Source organism: Tinamus guttatus, unplaced genomic scaffold, assembly GCF_059628265.1.
Source record: "Tinamus guttatus ecotype Peru unplaced genomic scaffold, ASM5962826v1 Tinamus_guttatus_pri_ptg000289l, whole genome shotgun sequence".
Classification (NCBI taxonomy): domain Eukaryota; kingdom Metazoa; phylum Chordata; class Aves; order Tinamiformes; family Tinamidae; genus Tinamus; species Tinamus guttatus.
In genome coordinates this window covers 90,324-114,990 of record NW_028288823.1, presented here as the reverse complement: position 1 = coordinate 114,990, position 24,667 = coordinate 90,324, and the positions used below count along the sequence as shown (strand labels likewise).

Genomic DNA, 24,667 nt, shown 5'->3' with positions numbered 1-24,667 from the left:
GGACCCTTCGCACGTGCCCCCGGGCCCTTCGCACGAGGGACGTTGCACCATGGGGGGGGTCCCCGTTGCACCGGGACCCCCTCTCACCCCGGTTTGATTCCGGCCCTTCGAGGCTGGGAAATAAGGAAAACCCAATTGCGTTTTCCCTTTGACCCCTAAATCCGCCCCGAAACGACACGGAAAATCCATTAGCGCTAAGCCGGGGGGGGGCAGGGGGGGGTTACAGCAGGGCTCTGCGTGGGGGGGCGAATGGGGGGTCCTGCACGGAGGGGGTGCATGGGGGGTCTGTGGCTTTGGGGACCCTGTGCATGGGTATGGGGACGTGTGCGTGGGAAGGGGGTGGCACAGGGTCCATGCACCCATGGGTGCACGGGCACAGGGTGCACACTCGCATGGGGTGCATGCAGGGGGGCCCCTGCATACTCGGGTGCTTGCATAGGGTGTGCACACGTATAGGGTGCACACACATGTGGGGTGCACACATGTGTGGGGTGCATGCATGTGTGGGGTGTGTGCATGGGGGGGGCCTGCACATTTGGGTGCTTGCATAGGGTGTGCACACTTGTGGGGTGCACGCATGTGTAGGGTGAATGCATGGGGGGCCCTGCACACTTGGGTGCTTGCATAGGGTGTGCACACGTGTGGGGTGCACGCATGTGTGGGGTGCATGCATGTATGGGGTGTATGCATGAGGGGGCCCTGCACACTTGGGTGCTTGCATAGGGTGCAGGCAGAGGGTGCACACACATATAGGGTGCACACATGTACGAGGGGCATACACATATGGGGTACACACATGTATGGGGTGCATACACGTATAGGGTGAATGCATGGGCATCCCTGCACACTGGGTACTTGCACAGGGGGCACGCATGTATTGGGTGCACACACATATGGGGTGCACACACGTATGGGGTGCACACACGTATAGAGTCCCTGGACACTGGGAGCTTGCACAGGGGGCACACATGTATGGGGTGCACACACATATGGGGTGCACACACATATAGGGTGCACACACGTATGGGGTGCACACACGTATAGAGTCCCTGGACACTGGGTGCTTGCACAGGGGGCACACATGTATGGGGTGCACACACATACGGGGTGCATGCAAGTATGGGGTGCACACACGTATGGGGTGCACACACATATGGGGTGCACACACGTATGGGATGAATGCACGGGGATCCCTGCACACTGGGTGCTTGCACAGGGTGTACACACGTATGGGGTGCACACATGTATGGGGTGCACACATGGGTGCTTGCACAAGGGGCACACACATATGGGGTGCACACACATATGGGGTACACACATGTTTGGGGTGAATGCATGGGGATCCCTGCACACTGGGTGCTTGCACAGGGCGCACACACGTATGGGGTGCACACACATATGGGGTGCACACATGGGAGCTTGCACAAGGGGCACACACATATGGGGTACACACACGTATGGGGTGAATGCACGGGGATCCCTGCACACTGGGTGCTTGCACAGGGCGCACACACGTATGGGGTGCACACACGTATGGGGTGCACACACATATGGGGTGCACACACGTATGGGGTGAATGCATGGGGATCCCTGCACACTGGGTGCTTGCACAGGGCGCACATACGTATGGGGTGCACACACGTATGGGGTGCACACATGTATGGGGTACACACACATATGGGGTGAATGCGCTGGGGTCCCTGCACACTGGGTGCTTGCACAGGGGGCACACACGTATGGGGTGCACACACATATGGGGTGAATGCACGGGGGTCCCTGCACACTGGGTGCTTGCACAGGGCGCACACACATATGGGGTGCACACACATATGGGGTACATACACATATGGGGTGAATGCAGGGGGGTCCCTGCACACTGGGTGCTTGCACAGGGTGTACACACGTATGGGGTGCACACATGTATGGGGTGCACACATGGGTGCTTGCACAAGGGGCACACACATATGGGGTGCACACACATATGGGGTGCACACACGTATGGGATGAATGCACGGGGATCCCTGCACACTGGGTGCTTGCACAGGGCGTACACACGTATGGGGTGCACACACATATGGGGTGCACACATCTATGGGGTGCACACACCAGGGCTTGCACAAGGGGCACGCTCAAGGTGCTCCCTCCCCCCGTGCCAGGTCCTGCCCGGTGGCTGCGCACGCGGGGGGGCTAATCCGGGCACAGATGGGAGGTAATCCGGTTTGGGGGGGGGGGGGGGACCTTGGGAAGGTGAACGGGAAGGGGGGGCGGGGTAAACTCGGTTTAACGGGGCTAAGGAAGGGGACAAGGGGGCCGGCAGGGACAGGAGGTGGCACGTGGGGGACGGGGTGCAGGGGAACACCGGGTGCAACAAGCAGGGTGCAAGGGGACACGCAGTGCGGGGGACATAGGGTGAAATGGGACATGGTGCAAGGGGACACGCAGTGCAGGGGACATTGGGCAACGGGACACATGGTGCACAGGGAGGACGTAGTGCATGGGGACAGGGTGCAAGGGGACACATGGTGCAAGGGGACATAGGATACAAGGGAACATGGTGCAATGGGACACAGGGCGCATAGGGAGGACACAGTGCATGGGGACACACTGTGCTGGGGACATGGTGCAAGGGGACACACGGTGCTGGGGGACACACGGTACTGGGGGACACGGTGCAAGGGGACACAGGGTGCATAGGCAGGACACCGTGCATGGGGATAGGGTGCAAGGGGACACACGGTGCTGGGGACATAGGGTGCAAGGGGACACAGTGTTGGGGACACGCGATGCTGGAGACATGGTGCAATGGGATATAGGGAGGACATGGTGCATGGGGACAGGGTGCAATGGGACGCAGGGTGCAGGGGGACACACGGTGCAAGGGGACACACGGTGCATAGGGAGGACACAGTGCATGGGGACAGGGTGCAAGGGGACACACGGTGCAAGGGGACACACGGTGCTGGGGGACATGGTGCAAGGGGACACCGGGTGCATAAGCAGGGCACAGTGCATGGGGACATAGTGCATGGGGACAGGGTGCAAGGGGACACACGGTGCAGGGGGACACGGTGCAAGGGGACACCGGGTGCATAGGCAGGACACAGTGCATGGGGACATGGTGCATGGGGACAGGGTGCAAGGGGACACACGGTGCAGGGGACATGGTGCAATGGGACATTGGGAGGACACAGTGCATGGGGACAGGGTGCAAGGGGACATGGTGCAAGCGGACATGGTGCAAGGGCACACACGGTGCTGGGGACACGGTGCAATGGGATATAGGGAGGACATGGTGCAAGGGGACACACGGGGACCGCCGCCGGCCGCGCATGCGCAGCTCCACCGCGGGGCCGCCCTCCCGCCCGCCAGGCGGCGGCAGAGCGCGCGGCAGGGGGGCGTGGCCAACGCTGGGGGGCGTGGCCAACGCTGGGGGGGCGTGTCCCTAGGCGCGCGCTGGTCACGTGAGGACACAACATGGCGGCGCTGGCGGCGGTAGGTGACCCCCTCTCCTCCGGTCTCAACGGGGTCCCCGGAGGGTCCCCCCGTCCCCGCCGTGTCCCGTGACCCCCCCCGTGTCCCCCCAGCTCCGCCGCTGCCCCGGGCGGCTCCGCCCGCCGCCCCCCGCCCGCTCCGAGGCCTCCTGGGCGCTGCCGGCGCCGCTGCGCGCGGTCCTGTCCCGCCTGCGCGAGGACCTGGACGCGTGAGTACCGCCCCGGGGATCCCGGTATTCCCGGTGTTCCCGGCATTCCCAGGGATCCCGGTGCTGCCGGTATTCCTGGCGGTCCCGGGGATCCCGGTATTCCCCTCGTTCCCGGTATTCCCGGCGGTCCCGGTATTCCTGGCGGTCCGGGGATCCCGGCAGTACCGGTATTTCCAGTGGTCCCGGCGGTCCCGGGGATCCCGGTATTCCCAGCGTTCCCCATATTCCCGGTGGTCCCAGGGATCCCGATATTCCTGATGGTCCCCGTAGTCCCAGCGGTCCCGGGGATCCCAGTATTCCGGCAGTCCCTGTATTCCCGGTGGTCCCAGGGATCCCAGTATTCCCGACAGTCCCTGTATTCCTAGCCGTCCCGGTATTCCTGGCAGTCCTGGGGATCCTGGTATTCCCAGTGTTCCCCGTATTCCCAACGGTCCTGGGGATCCCACTATTCCCGGTGGTCCCTGTATTCCCGGGGATCCCGGTATTCCCAGCGGTCCCCGTGTTCCCGGTGGTCCCAGTATTCCTGGTGGTCCTGGGGATCCTGGTATTCCCAGTGTTCCCCATATTCCCGACAGTCCTGGGGATCCCAGTATTCCCAGTGGTCCCGCTATTCCCAGTGGGGAATCCCGGTATTCCTGGTGGTCCTGGGGATCCCAGTATTCCCAGCGGTCCCCATATTCCTGGGGATCCCAGTATTCCTGGTGGTCCTGGGGATCCTGGTATTCCCAGTGTTCCCCATATTCCCGACAGTCCTGGGGATCCCAGTATTCCCAGCGGTCCCCATGTTCCCGGGGATCCCAGTATTCCCACCGGTCCTGCTATTCCCGGGGGTCCTGGTATTCCTGGTGGTCCTTGGGATCCCGGTATTCCCAGCGGTCCCCATATTCCCACGGATCCCGGTATTCCCGGTGATCCTGGGGATCCCGGTATTCCCACCGGTCCCGCTATTCCCAGCGTTCCCCATATTCCCAGGGGTCCCAGTATTCCCAGCAGTCCCCATATTCCCGGGGATCCCGGTATTCCTGGGGGTCCTGGGGATCCCGGTATTCCCAGCGGTCCCCATATTCCCGGTATTCCCGGTATTCCCGTCTCCGCGCAGCTCCTGCGCCCGCGTGCAGCAGCTCTACGGCCCCAACACAGCCGGCGCCTTCTTCGCGCTGTCCCGTGGCGGCGGCGCCCGGTGAGTCCCGCCGCTTCCCGCCCGGAGCGCCGCATCCCGCCGGGACGCTGACGCCGCCGGCGTCCCCGGCAGATTCCGCGGATGCGACGCGTGGATCCGTGGGGATTCCCGCGGGCGCTGGCGGGAGGAGCTGCTGCGGCTCCGGCACCTGCCCGTGGTGGCCGTCGACCTGCGCGGCTCCGACGTGGGATACGGCGGCCTCGAGTACCTGGGTGAGCCCGGAGCCGCGGGCCGGCGGTGATGGGAAAGGCGGGATGGGGTGGGATGGGGCTGGGAGCTGCCGGGGGGAGAGCTGGCAGTGCCGGGATGGAGCTGGGAGGTGACAGGAGGGAACTGGGAATGCCGGAATGGAGCTGGGAAGTGGCAGGAGGGAGCTGGGAATGCCGGAATGGAGCTGGGAGGTGCCAGGAGGGAACTGGGAATGCCGGAATGGAGCTGGGATGGAGCCGAGAGGTGCCAGGAGGGAGCTGGGAGTGCCGGGATGGAGCTGGGAGGTGACAGGAGGGAGCTGGGAGTGCCGGGATATGGTGGGATGGAGCTGGGAATGCCGGAATGGAGCTGGGATGGAGCCGGGAGGTGACAGGAAGGAACCGGGAATGCCGAGATGGAGCTGGGATGAGGCTGGGAGGTGGCAGGAGGGAACTGGGAATGCCGAAATGGAGCTGGGAGGGGGTTCAAGGTGGTGGGACAGAGCTGGGATTGCTGGGACGGAGCCCGGAGGTGCTGGGATGGAGTTGGGAGGTGACCGGAGGGAGCTGGGAGTGCCGGGATGGAGCTGGGAAGTGGCAGGAGGGAACTGGGAATGCTGGAATGGAGCTGGGATGGAGCGGAGAGATGGTTCGAGGTGGTGGGACAGAGCCAGGATTGCAGGGATGGAGCCAGGATTGCTAGGACGGAGCCTGGAGGTGCCGGGATGGGGCTGAGAGGTGACAGGAGGGAACTGGGAATGCCGGGATGGAGTTGGGATGGGGCTGGGAGGTGACAGGAGGGAGCTGGGAATGCCGGGATGGAGTTGGGATGGGGCTGGGAGGTGACAGGAGGGAGCTGGGATGGAGCCGGGAGGTACCAGGAGGCAACTGGGAATGCTGGGATGGAGCTGGGATGGAGCCGAGAGGTACCAGGAGGGAACTGGGAATGCCGGGATGGAGCTGGGAGGTAACAGGAGGGAACTGGGAATGCTGGGATGGAGCTGGGAGTGCCGGGATGGGGCTGGGAGGTGACAGGAAGGAATTGGGAATGCCGGAATGGAGCTGGGATGGAGCCAGGAGGTGCCAGGAGGGGACTGGGAGTGCTGGGATGGAGCTGGGAATTGGCAGGAGGGAGCTGGGAGATGCTGGAGCTGGGAGATGCTGGGAGGTGTCCGGCCGGAGCCGGGAATGTCGGGAATGCCGGGAATGCCGGCAGTGCGGCTGCCGGAGCTGGAGCACCTGGACCTGGGCGGCTGCCGGCGCCTGGACGACTGGGCCATCGCGCGGCTGCACCCGCTGGCCGGGAGCCTCCGGGAGCTGTCGCTGGCCGGGTGTCCCCGCGTCACCGAGCGCGGCCTGGCCGCCCTGCACCACCTGCGGTGAGCGCCATTCCCAATCCCAATCCCACGGGATGCGGCCGCGCCGCAACCCCCGCCCGCTCCGCAGGCTCCTGCAGCGCCTGGACGTGTCGGAGCTGCCGGCCGTGTCCCACAAGGGGCTGCTCCGGATCCTGCTGGAGGAGATGCTCCCGGGCTGCCGCGTGGTGGGCATGGAGCAGGAGGACGTCCCGGGATCCGCGGGGATGCGGGACGACGGCGCGGGACATTAAACGGGCCGGAAATCCCGGTTTTATTGCTCGAAATGGCGGTTTTACTGCTCGAAGCGCTGCAGCGGGTAGTGCTGGCCGTAGCGGCGCAGGTGCCGCGCCAGGGCCGCCTGCTGCCGCTGCAGGTGCGGCGGCATCTCCGCGTACACGTCGGAGAACAGCAGCCGCGGGCTGGGCTTGGGGCGCCGCTCGGCCTCCTCGAACGCCTCCAGGACCTGCGGGAGCCGGGATCCCGCTTGTCCCGCCGGGATCCCGCTCATCCCACTGCAATCCAACTCATCCCGCTCGTCCCGCCGTGATCCCGCTCATCCCGCTCGTCCCGCCGGGATCCCGCTCATCCTGCTGCAATCCAACTCATCCCACTCGTCCCGCCGCGATCCCGCTCGTCCTGCTCATCCCGCTCGTCCCGCCGGGATCCTGCTCATCCCACTGCAGTCCAACTCATCCCGCTCGTCCCGCCGCGATCCCGCTCGTCCCGCTCGTCCCGCTCGTCCCGCCAGGATCCCGCTCATCCCGCTGCAATCCAACTCATCCCGCTCGTCCCGCTGCGATCCCGCTCGTCCTGCTCATCCCGCTCGTCCCGCCGGGATCCCGCTCATCCCGCTGCAATCCAACTCATCCCGCTCGTCCCGCTCATCCCGCTCGTCCCGCCAGGATCCCGCTCATCCCGCTGCAGTCCAACTCATCCCGCTCGTCCCACCGCGATCCCGCTCGTCCCGCTCATCCCACCGGAATCCCGCTTATCCCGGTGTGATCCTGCTCATCCCGCCGGGATTCCGCCCGGCCCACTGCAATCCTGCTCATCCCGCTGCAATCCAACTCATCCCGCTCGTCCCGCCGCGATCCCGCTCGTCCCGCCGGGATCCCGCTCGTCCTGCTGCAATCCCGGTCGTCCCACCGCGATCCTACCTGTCCCGCCGTGATCCCGCTCATCCCACTGCAATCACACTCATCCCGTCGGGACCCCACTTGTCCGGCCGCGATCCCGCTCATCCCGCCAGGATCCCACTCATCCCCCGGCCCGCTGCGATCCCGTCCGTCCCACTCATCCCAATGCAATCCTGCTCATCCTGCTGCAATCCCACTCATCACACCACGACCCTGCCCATCCCGCTGCAGTCCAACACATCCCGCTCATCCTGCCGCGATCCTGCTCATCCCATCATGATCCAACTCATCCTGCTCATCCCATTGCGCTGCTGCTCATCCCACCGCGATCCCGCTCATCCCACTGCTATCCTGCCCATCCTGCCATGATGCAACTCATCCCACTCATCCTGCCACAATCCTGCTCATCCCGCCGCCATCCCGCTTGTCCTGCCGTGATCCCGCTCATCCCGCCGTGATCCCGCCCGGCCCGCTGGGATTCCGCTCATCCCGCTGTGATCCCGATCATCCCACCAGGATTCCGCTCGTCCCACTGCAATCCTGCCCATCCCACCGGGATCCTGCTCATCCCGCTGCGATCCCGCCCGTCCTGCCGCAATCCTGCTCGTCCCGCCGGGATCCTGCTCATCCCACTGCAATCCCACCCGTCCCGCCACGATCCCGCCCATCCTGCCATGATCCTGCTCATCCCACCACCATCCTGCTCATCCCACCATGATCCAACGCATCCCGCCGCCATCCCGCTCATCCCACCATCCTGCTCATCCCGCTGCGATCCCGCCCGTCCCGCCGGGATCCTGCTCATCCCACTGTGATCCCGCTCATCCCGCCTTGATCCTGCTCATCCTACTGTGATCCCGCTCATCCCGCCGCCATCCTGTCCATCCTGCCGCGATGCAACTCATCCCGCTCATCCCACCGCAATCCAACTAATCCTGCTGCCATCCCACCCATCCCACCGCGATCCCACCATGATCCTGCCCATCCCACCGTGATCCTGCTCATCCCATCATGATCCTGCTCATCCCACTGTGATCCTGCTCATCCCGCCGCGATCCCGCTCATCCCGCCGCCATCCTGTCCATCCTACTGCGATGCAACTCATCCCGCTCATCCTGCCACAATCCCGCTCATCCCACCGCAATCCAACTAATCCTGCTGCCATCCCGCCCATCCCGCGGCGATCCCGCGCACCATCCTGCGGGAGCTCTTCCTCCAGCCCTTCTCCTGCTCCTCGTCCCACCAGGAGCGCCGCAGCAGGTAGTGCCGCAGGCGGGAGATGGGGTGGTCCTGCTTGTCCCAGTAGTTCACCTCGTCCACGGAGCGGTACGCGGAGCTGTCGTCGCTGGTGCTGTGGTGGCCGATGCTGTGGTGGGAACACGGCCGTGAGCGCCGGGGACATCCCCACATGTCCCCATGTGTCCCCTTGTGTCCCCATGTGTCCCTGTGTGTCCCCGTGTGTCCCTGTGCCATCCCCTTGTGTCCCCATGTGTCCCTGTGTGTCCCCATGTGTCCCTGTGCCATCCCCGCGTGTCCCCCTGTATCCCCGCGTGTCCCCGACCTCGTCCACGGAGCGGTACGTGGAGCTCTTGTCACTGGTGCTGTGGTGGCCGATGCTGCGGTGGGAGCGTGGCCGTGAGCGCTGGGGACATCCCCATGTGTCCCTGTGTGTCCCGGCGTGTCCTTGTGTCCCCCCGTGTGTCCCTGTGCCATCCCCGTGTGTCCCTGTGTGTCCCCATGTGTCCCCATGTGTCCCCATGTGTCCCCAACCTCGTCCACAGAGCGGTACGCGGAGCTGTCGTCGCTGGTGCTGTGGTGGCCGATGCTGCGATGGGAGCGCGGCCGTGAGCGCTGGGGACGTCCCCACGTGTCCCTGTGTGTCCCTATGCCATCCCCGTGTGTCCCCATGTGTCCCTGTGTGTCCCCGCGCCATCCCTGCATGTCCCCACGCCGTCCCCGCGCGTCCCTATGTGTCCCCGCATGTCCCCGTGCCATCCCCACGTGTCCCCGCGCGTCCCCATGTGTCCCTGTGTGTCCCCGCGCATCCCTGGGCTGTCCCCATGTGTCCCCCACACATCCCTGTGCATCCCCGTGCGTCCCTACATGTCCCTACATGTCCCTGCGCCGTCCCCCCGCGCCATGTCCCCATGTGTCCCTGCGTGTCCCCGTGTGTCCCCACATGTCCCCGCGTGTCCCCCGGTGTCCCCGCGCTCACCGGTAGGTCATGGCCTCGATGAGGAAGGGCTGGTTCTCGGCCACGGCGCGCCGCCGCGCCTCCTTGGTGGCGTTGTACACGGCGAACACGTCGTTGCCGTCCACGCGGATGGACATGAGGCCGTAGCCGGGGCCGCGGGCGGCTGCGGGGACGCGTGAGCGCCGCCGGCCCCGTCACCGCGCGGTGGTGACATCCCCACGTGCCACCGGCATCCCTGCCCGCCAGTGCCATCCCCATGCACCGGTGCTGTCCCCACACGCTGTCCCCATCGCCATGCACCGGTGCCGTCCCCTCGCGCCGTCCCTGTCCCTGCACGCCAGTGCCATCCCCATGTGCCAGTGCCATCCCCGCGCACTGTCCCCGTCCCCGCACACTGTCCCCATCCCCGTGCACCCGGGCCATCCCCACACGCAGCTGCCGTCCCCACGTGCCGGTGCTGTCCCTACGCGCCATCCCCATCCCTGCGCGCTGTCCCCGTCCCCGCGCGCCACCACCATCCCCGTGCGCTGTCCCCGTCCCCGCGTGCCGGTGCCATCCCCACACACCGGTGCCGTCCCCATGTGCGAGTGCCATCCCTGTGCACCAGAGCCATCCCCATGCGCCATCCCCGTCCCCGTGTGCCACCACCATCCCCATGCGCCATCCCCGTCCCCGTGTGCCACCACCATCCCCATGCGCCATCCCCGTCCCTGCGCGCCACCGCTGTCCCCACGCGCCGTCCCCATCCCCACACGCTGGTGCCATCCCCATGTGCCATCCCCGTCCCCATGTGCCATCCCCATCCCCACGTGCCATCCCCATCCCCGCGCGCCAGTGCCATCCCCATGCGCCATCCCCGTCCCCGTGCGCCACCGCTGTCCCCATGCGCCATCCCTGTGCGCCGCCACCATCCCCACGCGCCATCCCCGTCCCCATGCGCCATCCCCGTCCCCATGCGCCATCCCCATCCCCACGCGCCGTCCCCGTCCCCCCGTGCCGCCGCCGTCACCGATGCCGTCGCCGTCCCCATGCGCCATCCCCATCCCCGCACGCCGTCCCCGTCCCCTCGCGCCGTCCCCGTCCCCGTGCGCCATCGCCATCCCCACGTGCCATCCCCATCCCCACGCGCTGGTGCCATCCCCATGCGCCATCCCTGTCCCCACGCGCCATTCCCATCCCCACGCGCCGTCCCTGTCCCCCCGTGCCGCCGCCGTCACCGATGCCGTCGCCGTCCCCATGCGCCATCCCCATCCCCGTGTGCCATCCCCATCCCCGTGTGCCATCCCCGTCCCCATGTGCCATCCCCGTCCCCACGCGCCATCCCCGTCCCCACGCGCCATCCCCGTCCCCATGTGCCATCCCCGTCCCCGTGCGCCATCCCCGTCCCCGTGCGCCGTCCCCGTCCCCACGCGCCATCCCCGTCCCCACGTGCCATCCCTGTCCCCGCGCGCCATCCCCGTCCCCATGCACCATCCCCATCCCTGCGCACCGGTGCCATCCCCACGCGCCACCACCATCCCCACGTGCCATCCCCATCCCCGCACGCCGTCCCCGTCCCCGCGCGCCGTCACCGTCCCCGTGCGCCGTCCCCGTCCCCACGCGCCGTCCCCATCCCCACGCGCCATCCCCGTCCCCATGTGCCATCCCTGTCCCCACGCGCCATCCCCATGTGCCATCCCCATCCCTGCGCACCGGTGCCATCCCCACGCGCCACCACCATCCCCATGCGCCATCCCCATCCCCGCGCACCGTCCCCGCGCGCCGTCACCGATGCCGTCGCCGTCCCCATGCGCCATCCCCATCCCTGCGCGCCGTCCCCGTGCGCCACCGCCGTCCCCATGCGCCATCCCCGTCCCCGCGCGCCGTCACCGATGCCGTCGCCGCGGTACTGCTCCGCCGTGGGCGTGGAGATGGCGTAGCCGTTGTTGCGGCAGAAGAACACGATGGGGCACTCGAGCGTGGCGGCGAAGTTGAAGCCGGCGTGCGCGTCGCCCTCGCTCGCGGCGCCCTCGCCGAAGTAGCACACCACGGCCTGGTTGGCGTTGCCGCGCTTGATGGCGTAGGCGGCCCCCACGGCTGCGGGGACACGGGGGACATCAGCGTCCCCGCGCGGGGACCCCCGCGGCGCCCCCCCCCGTAATGTCACCTTGCGGGATCTGCGTGGCCAGCGGGGACGAGATGGTGACGAAGTGGCGCTCGCGGCAGCCGTAGTGCACGGGCATCTGGCGGCCTTTGCCGGGGTCGCTGGCGTTGCCGTAGCACTGGGCCATGAAGAGCTCCAGCGGGTAGCCGCGGTACAGGAGGACGCCTGGGACGCGGGGACACGTTGGGGACACGTTAGGGACACGTTGGGGACACGTTGGGGACACTCTTGGGCCCCGTCCCGGTGTCCCCCGTTGGCCCTACCGGCCTCACGGTACTGCCCGAAGACCAGGTCCCCCACCCGGGCTGAGCCCCCCGTGGGGTGTCACCTCACTGCAAATTGCCCCAAATTACCCCAAAGTGCCCCAGATCAACCCACTGAGCCCCCCATGGGGCATTACCTTGCCGCAAATTGCCCTAAATCGCCCCAAACTGCCCCAGATCAACCCGCTGAGCTCCCCATGGGGTGTCATCTCACTGCAAATTGCCCCAAATCACCCCAAACTGCCCCCGATCACCCTGCTGAGCCTCCCGATGGGGTGTCCCCAACCCCAAATTGCCCCAAATCGCCCCGATCTGCCCCAGATCAATCCGCTGAGCCCCGCCATGGGGTGTCATCTCACTGCAAATTGGCCCAAATCGCCCCAATCTGCCCCTGATCACCCCGCTGAGCCCCCATGGGGCATCCCCTCGCTGCAAACTGCCCCAAATTGCCCCAGATTCCCCCGCAAGGACCCCTTTGGGGCAAATTGCCCCAAATCTCTCCAATCTGCCCTGATCGCCCTGCTGCTGAGCCCCTCCACGGGGCGTCCCCTCACCCCAAATTGCCCCAAATCACCCCGATCTGCCCCAGATCAACCTGTTGAGTCCCCCATGGGGCGTCCCCTCACCCCAAATTGCCCCAAATCGCCCCGATCTGCCCCCAATCAACCCGTTGAGCCCCCCACGGGGTGTCCCCTTACCCCAAATTGCCCCAAATCACCCCGATCTGCCCCAAATCGCCCCTACCGGCCTCGCGGTACTGCCCGAAGACCAGGTCGTTGTCGGCCAGCGCGGCGGCGCTGCCCACGTGCGTCCCCTCCTCGCCGTAGTTGGTCATGTAGAAGGAGATACGGCCCTAGGGGAGGGGACATGGGGGACACGTGGGGACATGGTGGCTCGATGCCACCACGGACGGACCCTCGGTGTCCCCAAGGGTGTCCCCAGGGGACGCACCTGGCGCTGGGACTCGTACAGGATGCGGTCCATGGTGTTGAGCAGCGTCATGGTCTTGTAGAGCTTCAGCACCAGCTCCTGCGGGAGCTGCGGGGACGGCACCGTGGGGACATTGCGGGGACAGGAGGGGACACGATGCAGGGACAGGGGGTGTCCCCCACCTGCGGGTCCTCGCGGGGGTCCAGCACGTGGCCCTGGCGGTCCATGACGCGGTACACGGGGATGCCCGAGAGGACGTTGGGCTGGATGAAGCGGAGCCGCTCGGCGAACTCGGCCGAGGCGCCGGGGAACTGCGGCTTCTCCGAGAGCGGCGGCGGCGCCTCCGGCTGCGGGGCCGCCCATCAGCGCCCGCGGGCTCTTCAATGCACCCCGAATCGCCCCAAACTGCCCCGGATCAACCCGCTGAGCTTCCATGGGGTGTCACTTCGCTGCAAATTGCCCCAAATCACCCCAAACTGCCCCAGATCAACCCGCTGTGTCCCACTATGGGGCATCACCTGGCCGCAAATTGCCTCAAATTGCCCCAATCTGCCCCCGATCACCCCGCTGAGCCCCCATGGGGCGTCACCTCGCTGCAAATTGCCCCAAATTACCCCAAACTGCCCCAGATCAACAGGCTGAGCCGCCCATGGGGCATCCCCTCGCCGCAGCCCAAATTGCCCCAAATCGCCCCAATCTGCCCCAGATCACCCCGCTGAGCTTCCATGGGGCGTCACCTCGCTGCAAATTGCCCCAAATCGCCCCAATCTGCCCCCGATCACTCCACTGAGCTTCCATGGGGCGTCACCTCGCTGCAAATTGCCACAAATCGCCCCAAACTGCCCCGGATCAACCCGCTGAGACCCCCCATGGGGCATCACCTGGCCGCAAATTGCCCCAAATCGCCCCGATCTGCCCCCGATCACCCCGCTGAGCCTCCATGGGGCGTCACCTCGCTGCAAATTGGCCCAAATCGCCCCAAAATGCCCCAGATCACCCCACTGAGCTTCCATGGGGCATCACCTCGCTGCAAATTGCCACAAATCGCCCCAAACTGCCCCGGATCAACCCGCTGAGACCCCCCATGGGGCATCACCTGGCCGCAAATTGCCCCAAATCGCCCTGATCTGCCCCCGATCACCCTGCTGAGCCCCCTGATGGGGCGTCCCCAACCCCAAATTGCCTCAAATCACCCCAAACTGCCCCAGATCAACCTGCTGAGCCCTCCGTGGGGTGTCACCTCGCCGCAAATTGCCCCAAATTGCCCCAATCTGCCCCAGATCACCCCGCTGAGACCCCCATGGGGCGTCACCTCACTGCAAATTGCCCCAAATCACCCCGATCTGCCCCAGATCAAGCCGCTGAGCTCCCCGTAGGGTGTCACCTCGCCACAAATTGCCCCAAATCACCACAATCTGCCCCAGATCACCCTGCTGAGCCCCCCATGGGGCATCCCCTCACTGCGAACTGCCCCAAATCACCCCGATCTGCCCCATGGGGTGTCACCTCGCTACAAATTGCCCCAAATCGCCCCGATCTGCCCCAAATCGCCCCCCTGTGCAGCCAAGGGCCCCAAAACCCCTCAGACCGCCCCAAATTAGCGCGAATCGCCCCTCCCGCGTGGCCAGGTGACCCCGATGTGCCCCGTTTCGCCCCAATCCGCCCCGTCCCCGTCCAGGCGCCACCCGTCCCCGTCCCGCCCCCTCCGCGGCTCCAATGGCGGCCGCGGACGGACACAAGGACACGCGGACGAAACGGGGACGCCGGGAGGGGACCCGGGGCGCCCGGAGGGGACCCGGGGGCGGCGGGGCCCGGCGGGCCCCACTCACGGCGGTGCCGAGAGCTCGGGCCGCTCCCGCCGCGGCTCCCGGGGCCGGCGGCGCCCGCAGGAGCCGCCCGCGCAGCGCCCGCAGCGCCGCCATCATCTTCCTCGGGAGGGGGGAGGAACGGCCGGCACGGGCGCGCGGGGGCGGGGGGGGACCGCAGGCAGCGGCGCACCGGGGCGCCCAGGGGGACCGGGCGGAGGGGGCACCGAGGAAGGGGCGTGGCTACGCGGCTGGCCGCGCACCAATGGGCGTGGCTAAGGGCGGAAAGGGGGCGCGGCTAAGGGCGGAAATGGGGCGCGACTAAGGGCGGAAATGGGGCGTGACGGCGACGCGGCATGGCGGCGGAGGCGGATGATGGCGGCTGCCGTTTGCGGCCGTTCTCGTGCGAGCAGGGCCCGCTCTCGCGGCCCGACGGCTCCGCCGCCTTCGTGCAGGGTGAGCGGCGGCCCCGGCCCTGCCCGCGCCGCCCGGGCTCCCCCGCGCTCACCCCGCTCCCCGCAGGGGACACGTCGGTGCTGGCCGGGCTCTACGGCCCCGGCGAGGTGAAGGGGAGCCGGGAGCTGCCGGACCAGGCGGCGCTCGAGGTTCTGCTGCGCCCCAAGGTGGGGCTGCCAGGTGGGGGGGACGCAGGGGCGCCGCTGGTGGGCTGGGGGGCCGGAGGGGCAGTTGTGGGGCCCGTGGGGCAGTTGTGGGGCCCGTAGGGGCTCTGGGATGCATGGGGGGTGGCTCTGGGATCCATAGCGGGGCCTGTGGGTAGCTGGGGGACCCGTGGGGCAGTTGTGGGGCTGGAAGGGGCTCTGGGATCCATGAGGGGGCCCGTGGGGGCTCTGAGATCCATGAGGGAGGGGACATGGGGCAGTTGTGGGACCCGTGGGGGCTCTGGGATCCATAGTGGGGAGCCCCTGGGGCAGTTGTGGGACCCGTGGGGGCTCTGAAATCCATGGGGGAGCCCGTGGGGCGGTTGTGGGGTCGGAAGGGCCTCTGGGATCCTTGGGGGGGCCCGTGGGGGCTCTGGGATCCATGAGGGGGGCCCGTGGGGCAGTTGTGGGACCCGTGGGGGCTCTGGGATCCATGGGGGGACCTGTGGGGCAGTTGTGGGACCCGTCGGGCTCTGGGATCCATGGGGGGGCCCGTGGGGCAGCTGTGGGACCCGTGGGGGCTCTGGGATCCATGGGGAGGCCCATGGGGCAGCTGTGGGACCCGTGGGGGCTCTGGGATCCATGGGAGGACCCGTGGGGCAGCTGTGGGACCCGTGGGGGCTCTGGGATCCATGGGGGGGGCCGAGGGGGAGCCTGTGGGGCAGATGTGGGGCTCCGGGATCTATCGGGGGGGCCCGTGGGGCAGTTGTGGGGGCTCTGGGATCCATGGGGGGGGCCGTGGGGGAGCCCGTGGGGCAGATGTGGGGCTCCGGGATCTATCGGGGGGGCCCGTGGGGCAGTTGTGGGGGCTCTGGGATCCATGGCGGGGGGGGCGTGGGGCAGTTGTGGGGCCTGTGGGGCAGCTGTGGGGCCCGTGGGGGCTCTGGGATCCATGGGGGGGGGGCGTGGGGCAGTTGTGGGGCAGTTGTGGGGCCTGTGGGGCAGCTGTGGGGCCCCTGGGGGCTCTGGGATCCATGGGGGGGGGGCATGGGGCAGTTGTGGGGGCTGTGGGGCAGTTGTGGGGCCTATGTGGGCTCTGGGATCCATGGGGGGAGCCCGCGGGGCAGTTGTGGGGCCCGCGGGGCAGTTTTGGGGCTGCCCCGAGCCCCCCCGTGCCCGCAGGGGTGCTGGAGCGCAGCCGGGAGCAGCTGCTCCGCCGCGTGTGCCACGCGGTGCTGCTGGGCGCCCTGCACCCGCGCACCGGGATCACCCTGGTGCTGCAGGTCCTCAGCGACGCCGGCTCCGTATCCCGGGAATCCGGGGGGAAAACGGGGCCTCCGCGGCCGGGGGCACCTCGGGGGGCTTCAGAGACTCTCCTGGGGCGGCTCCGTGGGGTTTGGGGGCAGATCGGTGGCTTTTGGGCAACATTAAGGTGTTTTTGCGGCCACTGTGAACTCTTGGGATGGGTTTGTTGCAGCGATGGGCACAAAAAACCTCACTAGCATTTGGGGGCAGAGCATGGGGTTTTGGTGCAGATTAATGTTTTTTTGGTGCTGCTAGTGAGGTTCTGGGGCAGCATGGCTGCGTTTTGGGGCTGAATAGTGAAGTTTTGGTGCAGAGCGTCAGGATGCAAGGCCGTGGCTGGAGCTTGGGGCAGGCGCTGGGTGTTTTGGGGTGAATTAGCTGCATTTTGGGGCAGATTGCTGCATTTTGGGGCTGAACAGTGAAGTTTTGGTGCAGAGCATCAGGGTGCGGGGCCCATGGCTGAGGTTTGGGGCAGGCGCTGGGGCTTTTGGGGTGAATTAGCTGCATTTTGGGGCAGATTGCTGCATTTTGGGGCTGAATAGCAAAGTTTTGGTGCAGAGCGTCAGGGTGCGGGGCCCATGGCTGAGGTTTGGGGCAGGCGTTGGGGGTTTTGGGGCGGATTAGCTGCATTTTGGGGCTGAACAGTGAAGTTTTGGTGCAGAGCGTCAGGATGTGGGGCCCATGGCTGAGGTTTGGGGCAGGCGCTGGGGGTTTTGGGGCAGATTGCTGCATTTTGGGGTGGATTAGCTGCATTTTGGGGCTGAATAGTGAAGTTTTGGTGCAGAGGATCAGGGTGTGGGGCAGGCAGTAGGGGTTTTGGGGCGGATTAGCTGCATTTTGGGGTGGATTAGCTGCATTTTGGGGCTAAACAGTGAAGTTTTGGTGCAGAGCGTCAGGGTGCGGGGCTTGGGGCAGACGCTGGGGGTTTTGGGGCGGATTAGCTGCATTTTGGGGCGAATTAGCTGCATTTTGGGGCTAAACAGTGAAGTTTTGGCGCAGAGCGTCAGGGTTGCGGGCCTTGGGGCAGGCGCTGGGTGTTTTGGGGCGGATTTCTCCATTTTCGGGTCCCGTTGGGCGCCTTGACGCGGCCGCAGCTGCTCTCGTGCTGCCTCAACGCCGCCTGCCTGGGGCTGCTGGACGCGGGGCTGCCGCTGGCCTCGCTCTTCTGCGGCGTCACCTGCGCCCTGGGGCCCGACGGGCGCCTGCAGCTGGACCCCACGACGCGCCAGGAGCAGGTGAGACCCCCGGGCAGCCCCACGGCGCCGCCGCCGCTGCCCCCCGACCCTCAACACCCCCCTATTCTGCCCCTTTGCAGGAGGCGCGCGCCGTGCTCACCTTCGCCATCGGCAGCACCGACCGGCAGGTGCTGGCGGTCACCAGCAAGGGCAGCTGCTCTGCCGAGGAGGTGAGCGGTTTTGGGGCGAAACGGGCCGATTCGGGGTCTCCCGGCGCGCTCACGCTGCGCTGCCGTCCTCCTCGTAGCTGCAGCGGTGCCTCGCGGCCGCCCAGCACGCGGCCGACACCATCTTCCGCTTCTACCGCGACTCGCTGCGCCGCAAGTACTCCAAGTGGTGACGTGGAGCCCCCTGTCCCCCTCCGCATTGGGGCCATTAAACCGCGTCCGTCCCCCTCACCCTGTGTCTGTCTCTTGCTGCCACCGTCTTTCTCAAGGGGGTGGGATGAGCCCCTGGTCTGGGCGCAAAGAGGGTGTTTTGGGGTCCCGTCCGCAGCTGAGGCCGGGCGAGCTCGTGTCACTGCTTGGGGTGGTGGTGCCCCTGTGTCTGACCATGTTTGGGCCGTGTCGGCCACTGTAGAGCCGCCTACAGGGGCGGTCCCCAAGATGGCGGCCCCCATGCGGTTGTACTGCCAAGATGGCGGCGCCCTTTGCCGTACGGCCGCCAGCGGACTGCGTCATCCCCGAGGTGGCGGAGCCGCCTTATGCCAAACGGCTTCAAGATGGCCGCGCCCGCGCTCCGCCCCCGCCATGGCGGCGCCTCCTGCGTCGCAGCGAGGCCTCGAGCACCGGGGGGGGGGCTTCAGGGGGCGGCCCGAGCCAGGTCGCTCCCAAAATGGCGTCGGCACCGCCTCGGCATGTCAGCGAGGGGCGGAGCCACGCCCTTCTCCGCCAATCCGCTGCGTCCGCGGCGCGAGGGAAGGCGGGGCGGGCGCCCCGTTGCTGTGGCAACGCGAGAGGGGGTGCGCACGCGCGCGCACGGCGGCGGGAACGGCGCGGCGGTGAAGGACCGAGGGCGGCGGCGGCGTGAGGAGGTTGGGGGGCCGCAGTGCGCGTGCGCGGAGCTGCGCGGCGGGGGGGGGCAGCGCCATAGTGCGCATGTGCGGATCCGCCGCGTGCGCGGGAAAGGGGGCCGGGTGTGCAAAGGGGCGGGGCCTCGGGCCAACGGGTGTGCAAGGGGGCGGGTGCTTCCTTCCCGGGAGTTCCACGTGTGCAAGGCGCGGGTGTGCAAGGGGCAGGCGTGCGTGTGCCACCGCAGGCCATGGCGGAGCTGCACGTCATCGGGCAGATCGTGGGCGCCAGCGGCTTCGAGCAGAGCGACGGCCTCTTCTGCAAGTGGGACGTGCACACGGGTGAGCGTGCGGGGCGGCACGCGCGCGTGCAAGGGCGGGGGGGCGCGCACACACCCACACATGCGCATGCACACATGCACGAGCAAGCACACGCATGGAGCGTGTAGACAAGTGCAATAGCATGTATGTGTGTGCAGCAATGCACACACACAGGGAGCTTGCACACGCGTGTGCAGCAGCACACACACAGGGTGTTTGCACACGCGTGTGCAGCAGCGCTGACACCCTCCTCCCCTGTGCAGGCAGCGCCTGGAAGCTGCTGGGGGGGCGTCGCGAGGGGCAGACGCAGGTGGACGCCCCCCAGGCCGGGGACGTGGCCTATTGGTGCCACCCCATCGACCTGCACTTCGCCACCAAGGGGCTGCAAGGTGACAGCCCCTCCTCCGGCCCCGCCCCTTGCACGAAGCCCCACCCCTTTGCACACAGCCCCGCCCATTGTTGAGCAGGCCCCATGCCGTTGTGCATGCCCCGCCCTTTTATGCACAACCCCGCCCCTTGCAGATGGCCCCGCCCCTTGCACACGCCCTCTTGCACCTGCCCGCCCAATTGCACTCACCCCGCCCCTTGCACCCGGCCCGCCCCTTTGCACACCGCCCCGCCCTTTGTGGACACCCTGCCTGTTGCACATGCCTTCCCTGCACACGGCCCCGCCCATTGCACACGCCCCTCCTTCACACGGCCCCGCCCCTTACGCACACCCCCGCCCATTACGCCCTCTTCACGCGGCCCTGCCCACTGCACACGCCCCCGCCCGCTGCACACGGCCCCACCCATTACACACGCCCCCTTGAGACAGCCCCGCCCGTTGCGCACGCCCCCTGCCTCTTCACACGGCCCCACCCATTGCACACACTCCCCCCCTTTGCACAGCCCCGCCCGCTGCACACGCCCCCTGCCCCTTCACACGGCCCCACCCGTTGCACACACACTCCCCCCCGTTCCCACGGCCCTGCCCGTTGCACACGCCCCCTGCCCCTCCACACGGCCCCGCCCGCTGCGCACGGCCCGCGGCCCGCCCTGAGGCGCCGCTCTCCTCGCCCGCAGGCTGGCCGCGGCTCCACGTGCAGGTGTGGCGCGGGGACGCGCTCGGCCGCCGCCAAGCGCTCGCCTACGGCTGCCTGGCGCTGCCGGCGCGGCCCGGCTGCCACGCGCTCGCCTGCGCCACCTGGCGCCCGCAGCCCGGCCGCCGGCAGCGCCTGCTGGGCGCCGCGCCGCAGCTGCGCCGGCCCGGCCCCGCGCTGGGCGCCGCCGAGCGCTGCCGCCTGCGCACCGAGGCCGCGGGCGTCGTGCACCTGCAGCTCTCCGTGTTGCCGCGGCACCTCGCCCGCTACGGCGTGCGCGCCTAGGCCGCACCGGGAGCCGACACCGGAACCCCCCCCCCCATAAAGCCGCTGTTTCCCCGCTCTCCTCTGTGTCTGCCTGGTTAACGCGCGGCCCTTTGCGCACGGCCCCGCCCGCTGCGCACGGCACCGTCTCGTCCCACCGCGCGCGCGCCAGCGGGTTCACGTGCACGCGCGGAGGGCGTGGCCTCAAGTAAGGGGCGTGTCCGCGTTCTCCGGCCCCGCCCACCCACCGCTGTGTGCGCATGCGCGGAGCCCCGGTGTCACGTGGCTTATCTCCGGGGTTGGTGTCACCTCGGGTCACCCGCTACACCCGCTCCCCGGGGTGTCACCCGGACGGGGACGTCACCCGGATGGGGACATCAGTCCAGAACCGGCTGCCACCCCCGTGGGATGTCCCCCACCGCGGGGATGTCACCCTGCACCGCGTTGTCACCTTGCACAGGGCGTCACCCTGGGCGGGGAGGCCACCTCGAGCTGTCACCCTGGGAATGTCCCTGGGCACCGGGTGTCACCTGCGTTGGGATGCAGCCCAGGACAGGTCGCCCTGGAGGGGACCTCACCTGCGTGCGGCCGTCACCCAGAACAGCTGGAACGTCACCCAGCGCAGAGTGACACCAGCAAAGGGGCCGTCACCCGCAAGGACCCTCCACACGGAGCCACCACCCCAGGCGCCGCCCCCGGTCCCCACAACAACCACCCCGTGACACCCCGCCGCTTGCTCCTCCTTTCTTTGCAGCGCGGCGTCCCCGCGCCAGCAGCCCCGGGGCGCGCGGCCGCGCTCAGGCGTCGTCGCGCCGCTGTCCCCCGCCGTGTCCCCCGGGCGCCCCCCAGTCGTTGTCGTGCAGCCCCAGGCGGCAGCCGGGCGCCGCGCGCTCCCCGCGGTGGCAGCAGAGCCAGTAGGAGCGCCCGTAGGGCAGGTCGTGGTGGTAGGGCTTGGGGTGCCAGCGGCACAGCGACACGTCCCCGCGCGCGTACCGCTTGCGGCACTGCTTGCACGGGTCGTCGCGGTAGCGCGGGTGCCGGTTCCAGCGCGAGTCGCTGCCCTCCACGCCGAACGTCTCGATGACGCCCTTGAAGTGGTGGCAGCAGCACTTGAGCGCGGCCAGGGCGCGCGTGGGCAGGTAGCTGAAGATCTTCACCAGGACGTGCGCGGGCAGCAGCTGCAGGTACCGCCGCGGCTCCAGCAGCCGCTGCACCTTGAAGCGGATCTCCAGGAAGTCGTGCGACACGTGGCGGTACAGGCGGCACAGCGACGGGTCGGCCGGCGCCTTCTCACCCTCGCCCTCGTCCTCCTCGTCCTCCTCCTCCTCCTCGTCGTCCTCCTCCGGCAGCAGGAAGAGCTGCCCCGGCGGCGGCGGCGGCAGCGGCGGCGCCTCGTCCCGGTTGTCCCCGGCGGCCAGCGACACCGTCTCCTCCGTGGCCGCCTTGCTGCTGTCCTGGCCCAGGAACACGCACTCGTCCACGGCGCCCGTCACCACCACGTCCACGTGGAAGCCGGACGACAGCGCCGGCGGCGCCGCCGCTTTGTCCTCGCCGGCGGCGCGCGCCGCGGCGTCCCCGTCGCCGGCCAGCAGCAGCTCCACGTCGGCGGCCAGCGCGTCCCGCGAGGGGCTCAGCAGCTGGTACAGGTCGCACGTGATCTTGTCCTTGCCGGCGGAACCGGCGGCGGCGGCGACACCGGGCGGCGCGGCGGCGGCGGCGGCGCCGCGGGCCTCGCCGGAGATGCGGAAGGCGATGCGCACCTCGCCGGGGCGCCCGGCCGCGTCCCCCGGCGCCGCCGCCGCCGCCGCGTCCCCGTCGTGCCGCCGGCGCGCCTCGAAGCGCGCCACCGCCTCGGCCACGCGCCGCTCCGCCGCCACCAGCACCACCGGCACCGCCGCCGCCACCGGGCCGGGCCGCCCGCGGCCCTGCAGCGCCAGCGCCGCGCGCTGCTCCACCAGCGCCACCATGTCGGCCACCGAGGCGGACGGCGGCTCCGGCTCCTTGGCGCGGGGCGGCCGGTGCGAGCGCCGCCGCCGCTTGGCCCGGCCGCTGCCGCCGATGTCCCCCCAGGTCCCCTTGAGCTTCACGGCGGCGGTGGTGGCGGCGCGGGCGCCCGCGCGCTGGTGCGCCACGAAGAAGGCGATCTTCTCCTTGGTGTTGCCCGGCTTGATGACGTACCACGTGTCCAGCAGCACCCGGCCCTCGTCCGGCGGCGGCGGCGGCGGCACCGGCGGGGACGGCGGCCCCGGCGGGGTGTTCTCGCCCCCCGGCGCCTCGGGGCTCTTGGGGCCCGGCGGGCGCCGCGCCGGGGCCGGGCCCCGCGGCTGGTTCTGCGAGAAGGTGCCGAAGGGCCGCGGGCACCAGAGCTGCAGCGGGGGCAGCACCTCGGGGTCCATGGCGGCCGCGGCGGCCGCGGCGGCGGCCCGGCCCTGCGGGGACGGGGACGGCGCGTCAGCGGGGACGGGGACGGGGACGGCAGGAAGGGAGAGGGTGGGGACAGGGATGGGGACAGGGATGGGGATAGGGATGGGGACAGGGATGGCAGGAGAGGGACAGCAGCAGGGACAGGGATGGGGGACAGGGATGGGGATAGGGATGGGAACAGGGAGGGGGACAGGGATGGCAAGAGAGGGACAGCAATGGGGACAGGAATGGGACAGGGATGGGGACAGGGATGGCAAGAGAGGGACAGCCGTGGGGACAGGGATGGGACAGGGATGGGGACAGGGATGGGGACAAGGAGGGGGACAGGGATGGGGACAGGGATGGCAGGAGAGGGACAGCAGCGGGGACAGGGATGGGGGACAGGGATGGGGATAGGGATGGGGACAGGGAGGGGGACAGGGATGGGGACAGGGATGGGGATAGGGATGGGGACAGGGATGGGGACAGGGATGGCAGGAGAGGGACAGCAGCGGGGACAGGGATGGGGGACAGGGATGGGGACAGGGATGGGGACAGGGATGGCAGGAGAGGGACAGCAGCGGGGACAGGGATGGGGGACAGGGATGGGGACAGGGTGGGGACAGGGATGGGACAAGGATGAGGGCAGAGATGGCGGGAGAGGAACAGCAATGAGGACAGGGAGGGGGACAGGGATAGTGGGAGAGGGACAGCAGTGGGGACAGCGATGGGACAAGGATGGGGACAGGGATGGGGACAAGGATGGTGACAGGGATGGCAGGAGAGGGACAGCAGCGGGGACAGGGATGCGAACAGGGATGGGGACAAGGATGGGGACAGGGATGGCAAGAGAGGGACAGCAATGGGGACAGGGATGGGGACAGGGATAGTGGGAGAGGGACAGCAGTGGGGACAGCGATGGGACAAGGATGGGGACAGGGATGGGGACAAGGATGGTGACAGGGATGGCAAGAGAGGGACAACAGTGGGGACAGGAATGGGACAGGGATGGGGGACAGGGATGGGGATAGGGATGGGAACAGGGAGGGGGACAGGGATGGCAAGAGAGGGACAGCAATGGGGACAGGAATGGGACAGGGATGGGAACAAGGAGGGGGACAGGGATGGCAGGAGAGGGACAGTAGCAGGGACAGGGATGGGGGACAGGGATGGGGACAGGGATGGCGGGAGAGGGACAGCAGCAGGGACAGGGATGGGGGACAGGGATGGGGATAGGGATGGGGACAAGGAGGGGGACAGGGATGGCAGGAGAGGGACAGCAGCGGGGACAGGGATGGGAACAGGGATAGTGGGAGAGGGACAGCAGTGGGGACAGGGATGGAACAAGGATGGGGACAGGGATGGGGACAAGGATGGTGACAGGGATGGCAGGAGAGGGACAGCAATGGGGACAGGGATAGTGGGAGAGGGACAGCAGTGGGGACAGGGATGGGACAAGGATGGGGACAGGGATGGGACAAGGATGGGGACAGGGATGGCAGGAGAGGGATGGGGACAAGGACAGGGATGGGGACCGGGACTGGCCGGTGGT

At 68.2% G+C, this 24,667-nt stretch overlaps 5 protein-coding genes across 5 annotated transcripts; 3 read left to right on the top strand and 2 right to left on the bottom strand.

Moving 5' to 3' along the window:
• The first annotated feature begins 3,474 nt into the window (after window positions 1–3,474).
• On the top strand, window positions 3,475–6,677 carry DMAC2 (distal membrane arm assembly component 2). The gene is made up of 6 exons (XM_088527720.1): window positions 3,475–3,492; window positions 3,585–3,700; window positions 4,800–4,880; window positions 4,953–5,092; window positions 6,285–6,447; window positions 6,515–6,677. Exons 1-6 carry the CDS (start codon window positions 3,475–3,477, stop codon window positions 6,675–6,677), a joined length of 681 nt encoding a protein of 226 aa, XP_088383846.1.
• Window positions 6,678–6,718: 41 nt separating this feature from the next.
• On the bottom strand, window positions 6,719–13,963 carry BCKDHA (branched chain keto acid dehydrogenase E1 subunit alpha). The gene is made up of 9 exons (XM_088527719.1): window positions 13,901–13,963; window positions 13,275–13,439; window positions 13,114–13,200; window positions 12,907–13,015; window positions 11,903–12,064; window positions 11,626–11,832; window positions 9,778–9,919; window positions 8,757–8,928; window positions 6,719–6,889 (listed from the first exon to the last, which is right to left on the bottom strand). The coding sequence occupies exons 1-9, from the start codon at window positions 13,961–13,963 to the stop codon at window positions 6,719–6,721; spliced, it is 1,278 nt and encodes a 425-aa protein (XP_088383845.1).
• A 1,290-nt stretch (window positions 13,964–15,253) lies between these two features.
• On the top strand, window positions 15,254–18,376 carry EXOSC5 (exosome component 5). Its single transcript, XM_088527718.1, has 6 exons — window positions 15,254–15,353; window positions 15,420–15,533; window positions 16,679–16,800; window positions 17,896–18,036; window positions 18,117–18,206; window positions 18,284–18,376. The coding sequence occupies exons 1-6, from the start codon at window positions 15,254–15,256 to the stop codon at window positions 18,374–18,376; spliced, it is 660 nt and encodes a 219-aa protein (XP_088383844.1).
• Window positions 18,377–19,251: 875 nt separating this feature from the next.
• Window positions 19,252–20,733, top strand: B9D2 (B9 domain containing 2). The gene is made up of 3 exons (XM_088527711.1): window positions 19,252–19,387; window positions 19,630–19,755; window positions 20,432–20,733. Exons 1-3 carry the CDS (start codon window positions 19,297–19,299, stop codon window positions 20,731–20,733), a joined length of 519 nt encoding a protein of 172 aa, XP_088383837.1. The 5' UTR covers window positions 19,252–19,296.
• Window positions 20,734–21,509: 776 nt separating this feature from the next.
• On the bottom strand, window positions 21,510–23,120 carry FBXO46 (F-box protein 46). Its single transcript, XM_088527716.1, has 2 exons — window positions 22,766–23,120; window positions 21,510–22,408 (listed from the first exon to the last, which is right to left on the bottom strand). Exons 1-2 carry the CDS (start codon window positions 23,106–23,108, stop codon window positions 21,510–21,512), a joined length of 1,242 nt encoding a protein of 413 aa, XP_088383842.1. The 5' UTR covers window positions 23,109–23,120.
• Between the last annotated feature and the right edge of the window lie 1,547 nt (window positions 23,121–24,667).

What these genes read in the sequence shown, in the direction of transcription:
- B9D2 (XM_088527711.1), top strand. Translation starts at nt 19,297, where the DNA reads ATGGCGGAGCTGCACGTCATCGGGCAGATCGTGGGCGCCAGCGGCTTC. An exon ending in CAAGTGGGACGTGCACACGG is followed by an intron (nt 19,388 to 19,629) that starts GTGAGCGTGCGG and finishes TCCCCTGTGCAG; the next exon opens with GCAGCGCCTGGAAGCTGCTG. An exon ending in CGCCACCAAGGGGCTGCAAG is followed by an intron (nt 19,756 to 20,431) that starts GTGACAGCCCCT and finishes CCTCGCCCGCAG; the next exon opens with GCTGGCCGCGGCTCCACGTG.
- DMAC2 (XM_088527720.1), top strand. An exon ending in CTGCGCGAGGACCTGGACGC is followed by an intron (nt 3,701 to 4,799) that starts GTGAGTACCGCC and finishes GTCTCCGCGCAG; the next exon opens with CTCCTGCGCCCGCGTGCAGC. An exon ending in CGGCGGCCTCGAGTACCTGG is followed by an intron (nt 5,093 to 6,284) that starts GTGAGCCCGGAG and finishes GAATGCCGGCAG; the next exon opens with TGCGGCTGCCGGAGCTGGAG.
- EXOSC5 (XM_088527718.1), top strand. Translation starts at nt 15,254, where the DNA reads ATGGCGGCGGAGGCGGATGATGGCGGCTGCCGTTTGCGGCCGTTCTCG. An exon ending in CCACGACGCGCCAGGAGCAG is followed by an intron (nt 18,037 to 18,116) that starts GTGAGACCCCCG and finishes GCCCCTTTGCAG; the next exon opens with GAGGCGCGCGCCGTGCTCAC. An exon ending in GCAGCTGCTCTGCCGAGGAG is followed by an intron (nt 18,207 to 18,283) that starts GTGAGCGGTTTT and finishes TCCTCCTCGTAG; the next exon opens with CTGCAGCGGTGCCTCGCGGC.
- FBXO46 (XM_088527716.1), bottom strand. Translation starts at nt 23,108, where the DNA reads ATGGACCCCGAGGTGCTGCCCCCGCTGCAGCTCTGGTGCCCGCGGCCC. An exon ending in GACCTGGGGGGACATCGGCG is followed by an intron (nt 22,409 to 22,765) that starts GCAGCGGCCGGG and finishes CCGCGCCGCCCG; the next exon opens with GTGTCGCCGCCGCCGCCGGT.
- BCKDHA (XM_088527719.1), bottom strand. Translation starts at nt 13,963, where the DNA reads ATGGGGGGTCTCAGCGGGTTGATCCGGGGCAGTTTGGGGCGATTTGTG. An exon ending in GGCCACGCAGATCCCGCAAG is followed by an intron (nt 11,833 to 11,902) that starts GTGACATTACGG and finishes GTGTCCCCGCAG; the next exon opens with CCGTGGGGGCCGCCTACGCC. An exon ending in GGAAGAGCTCCCGCAGGATG is followed by an intron (nt 6,890 to 8,756) that starts GTGCGCGGGATC and finishes CGGCTCCCGCAG; the next exon opens with GTCCTGGAGGCGTTCGAGGA.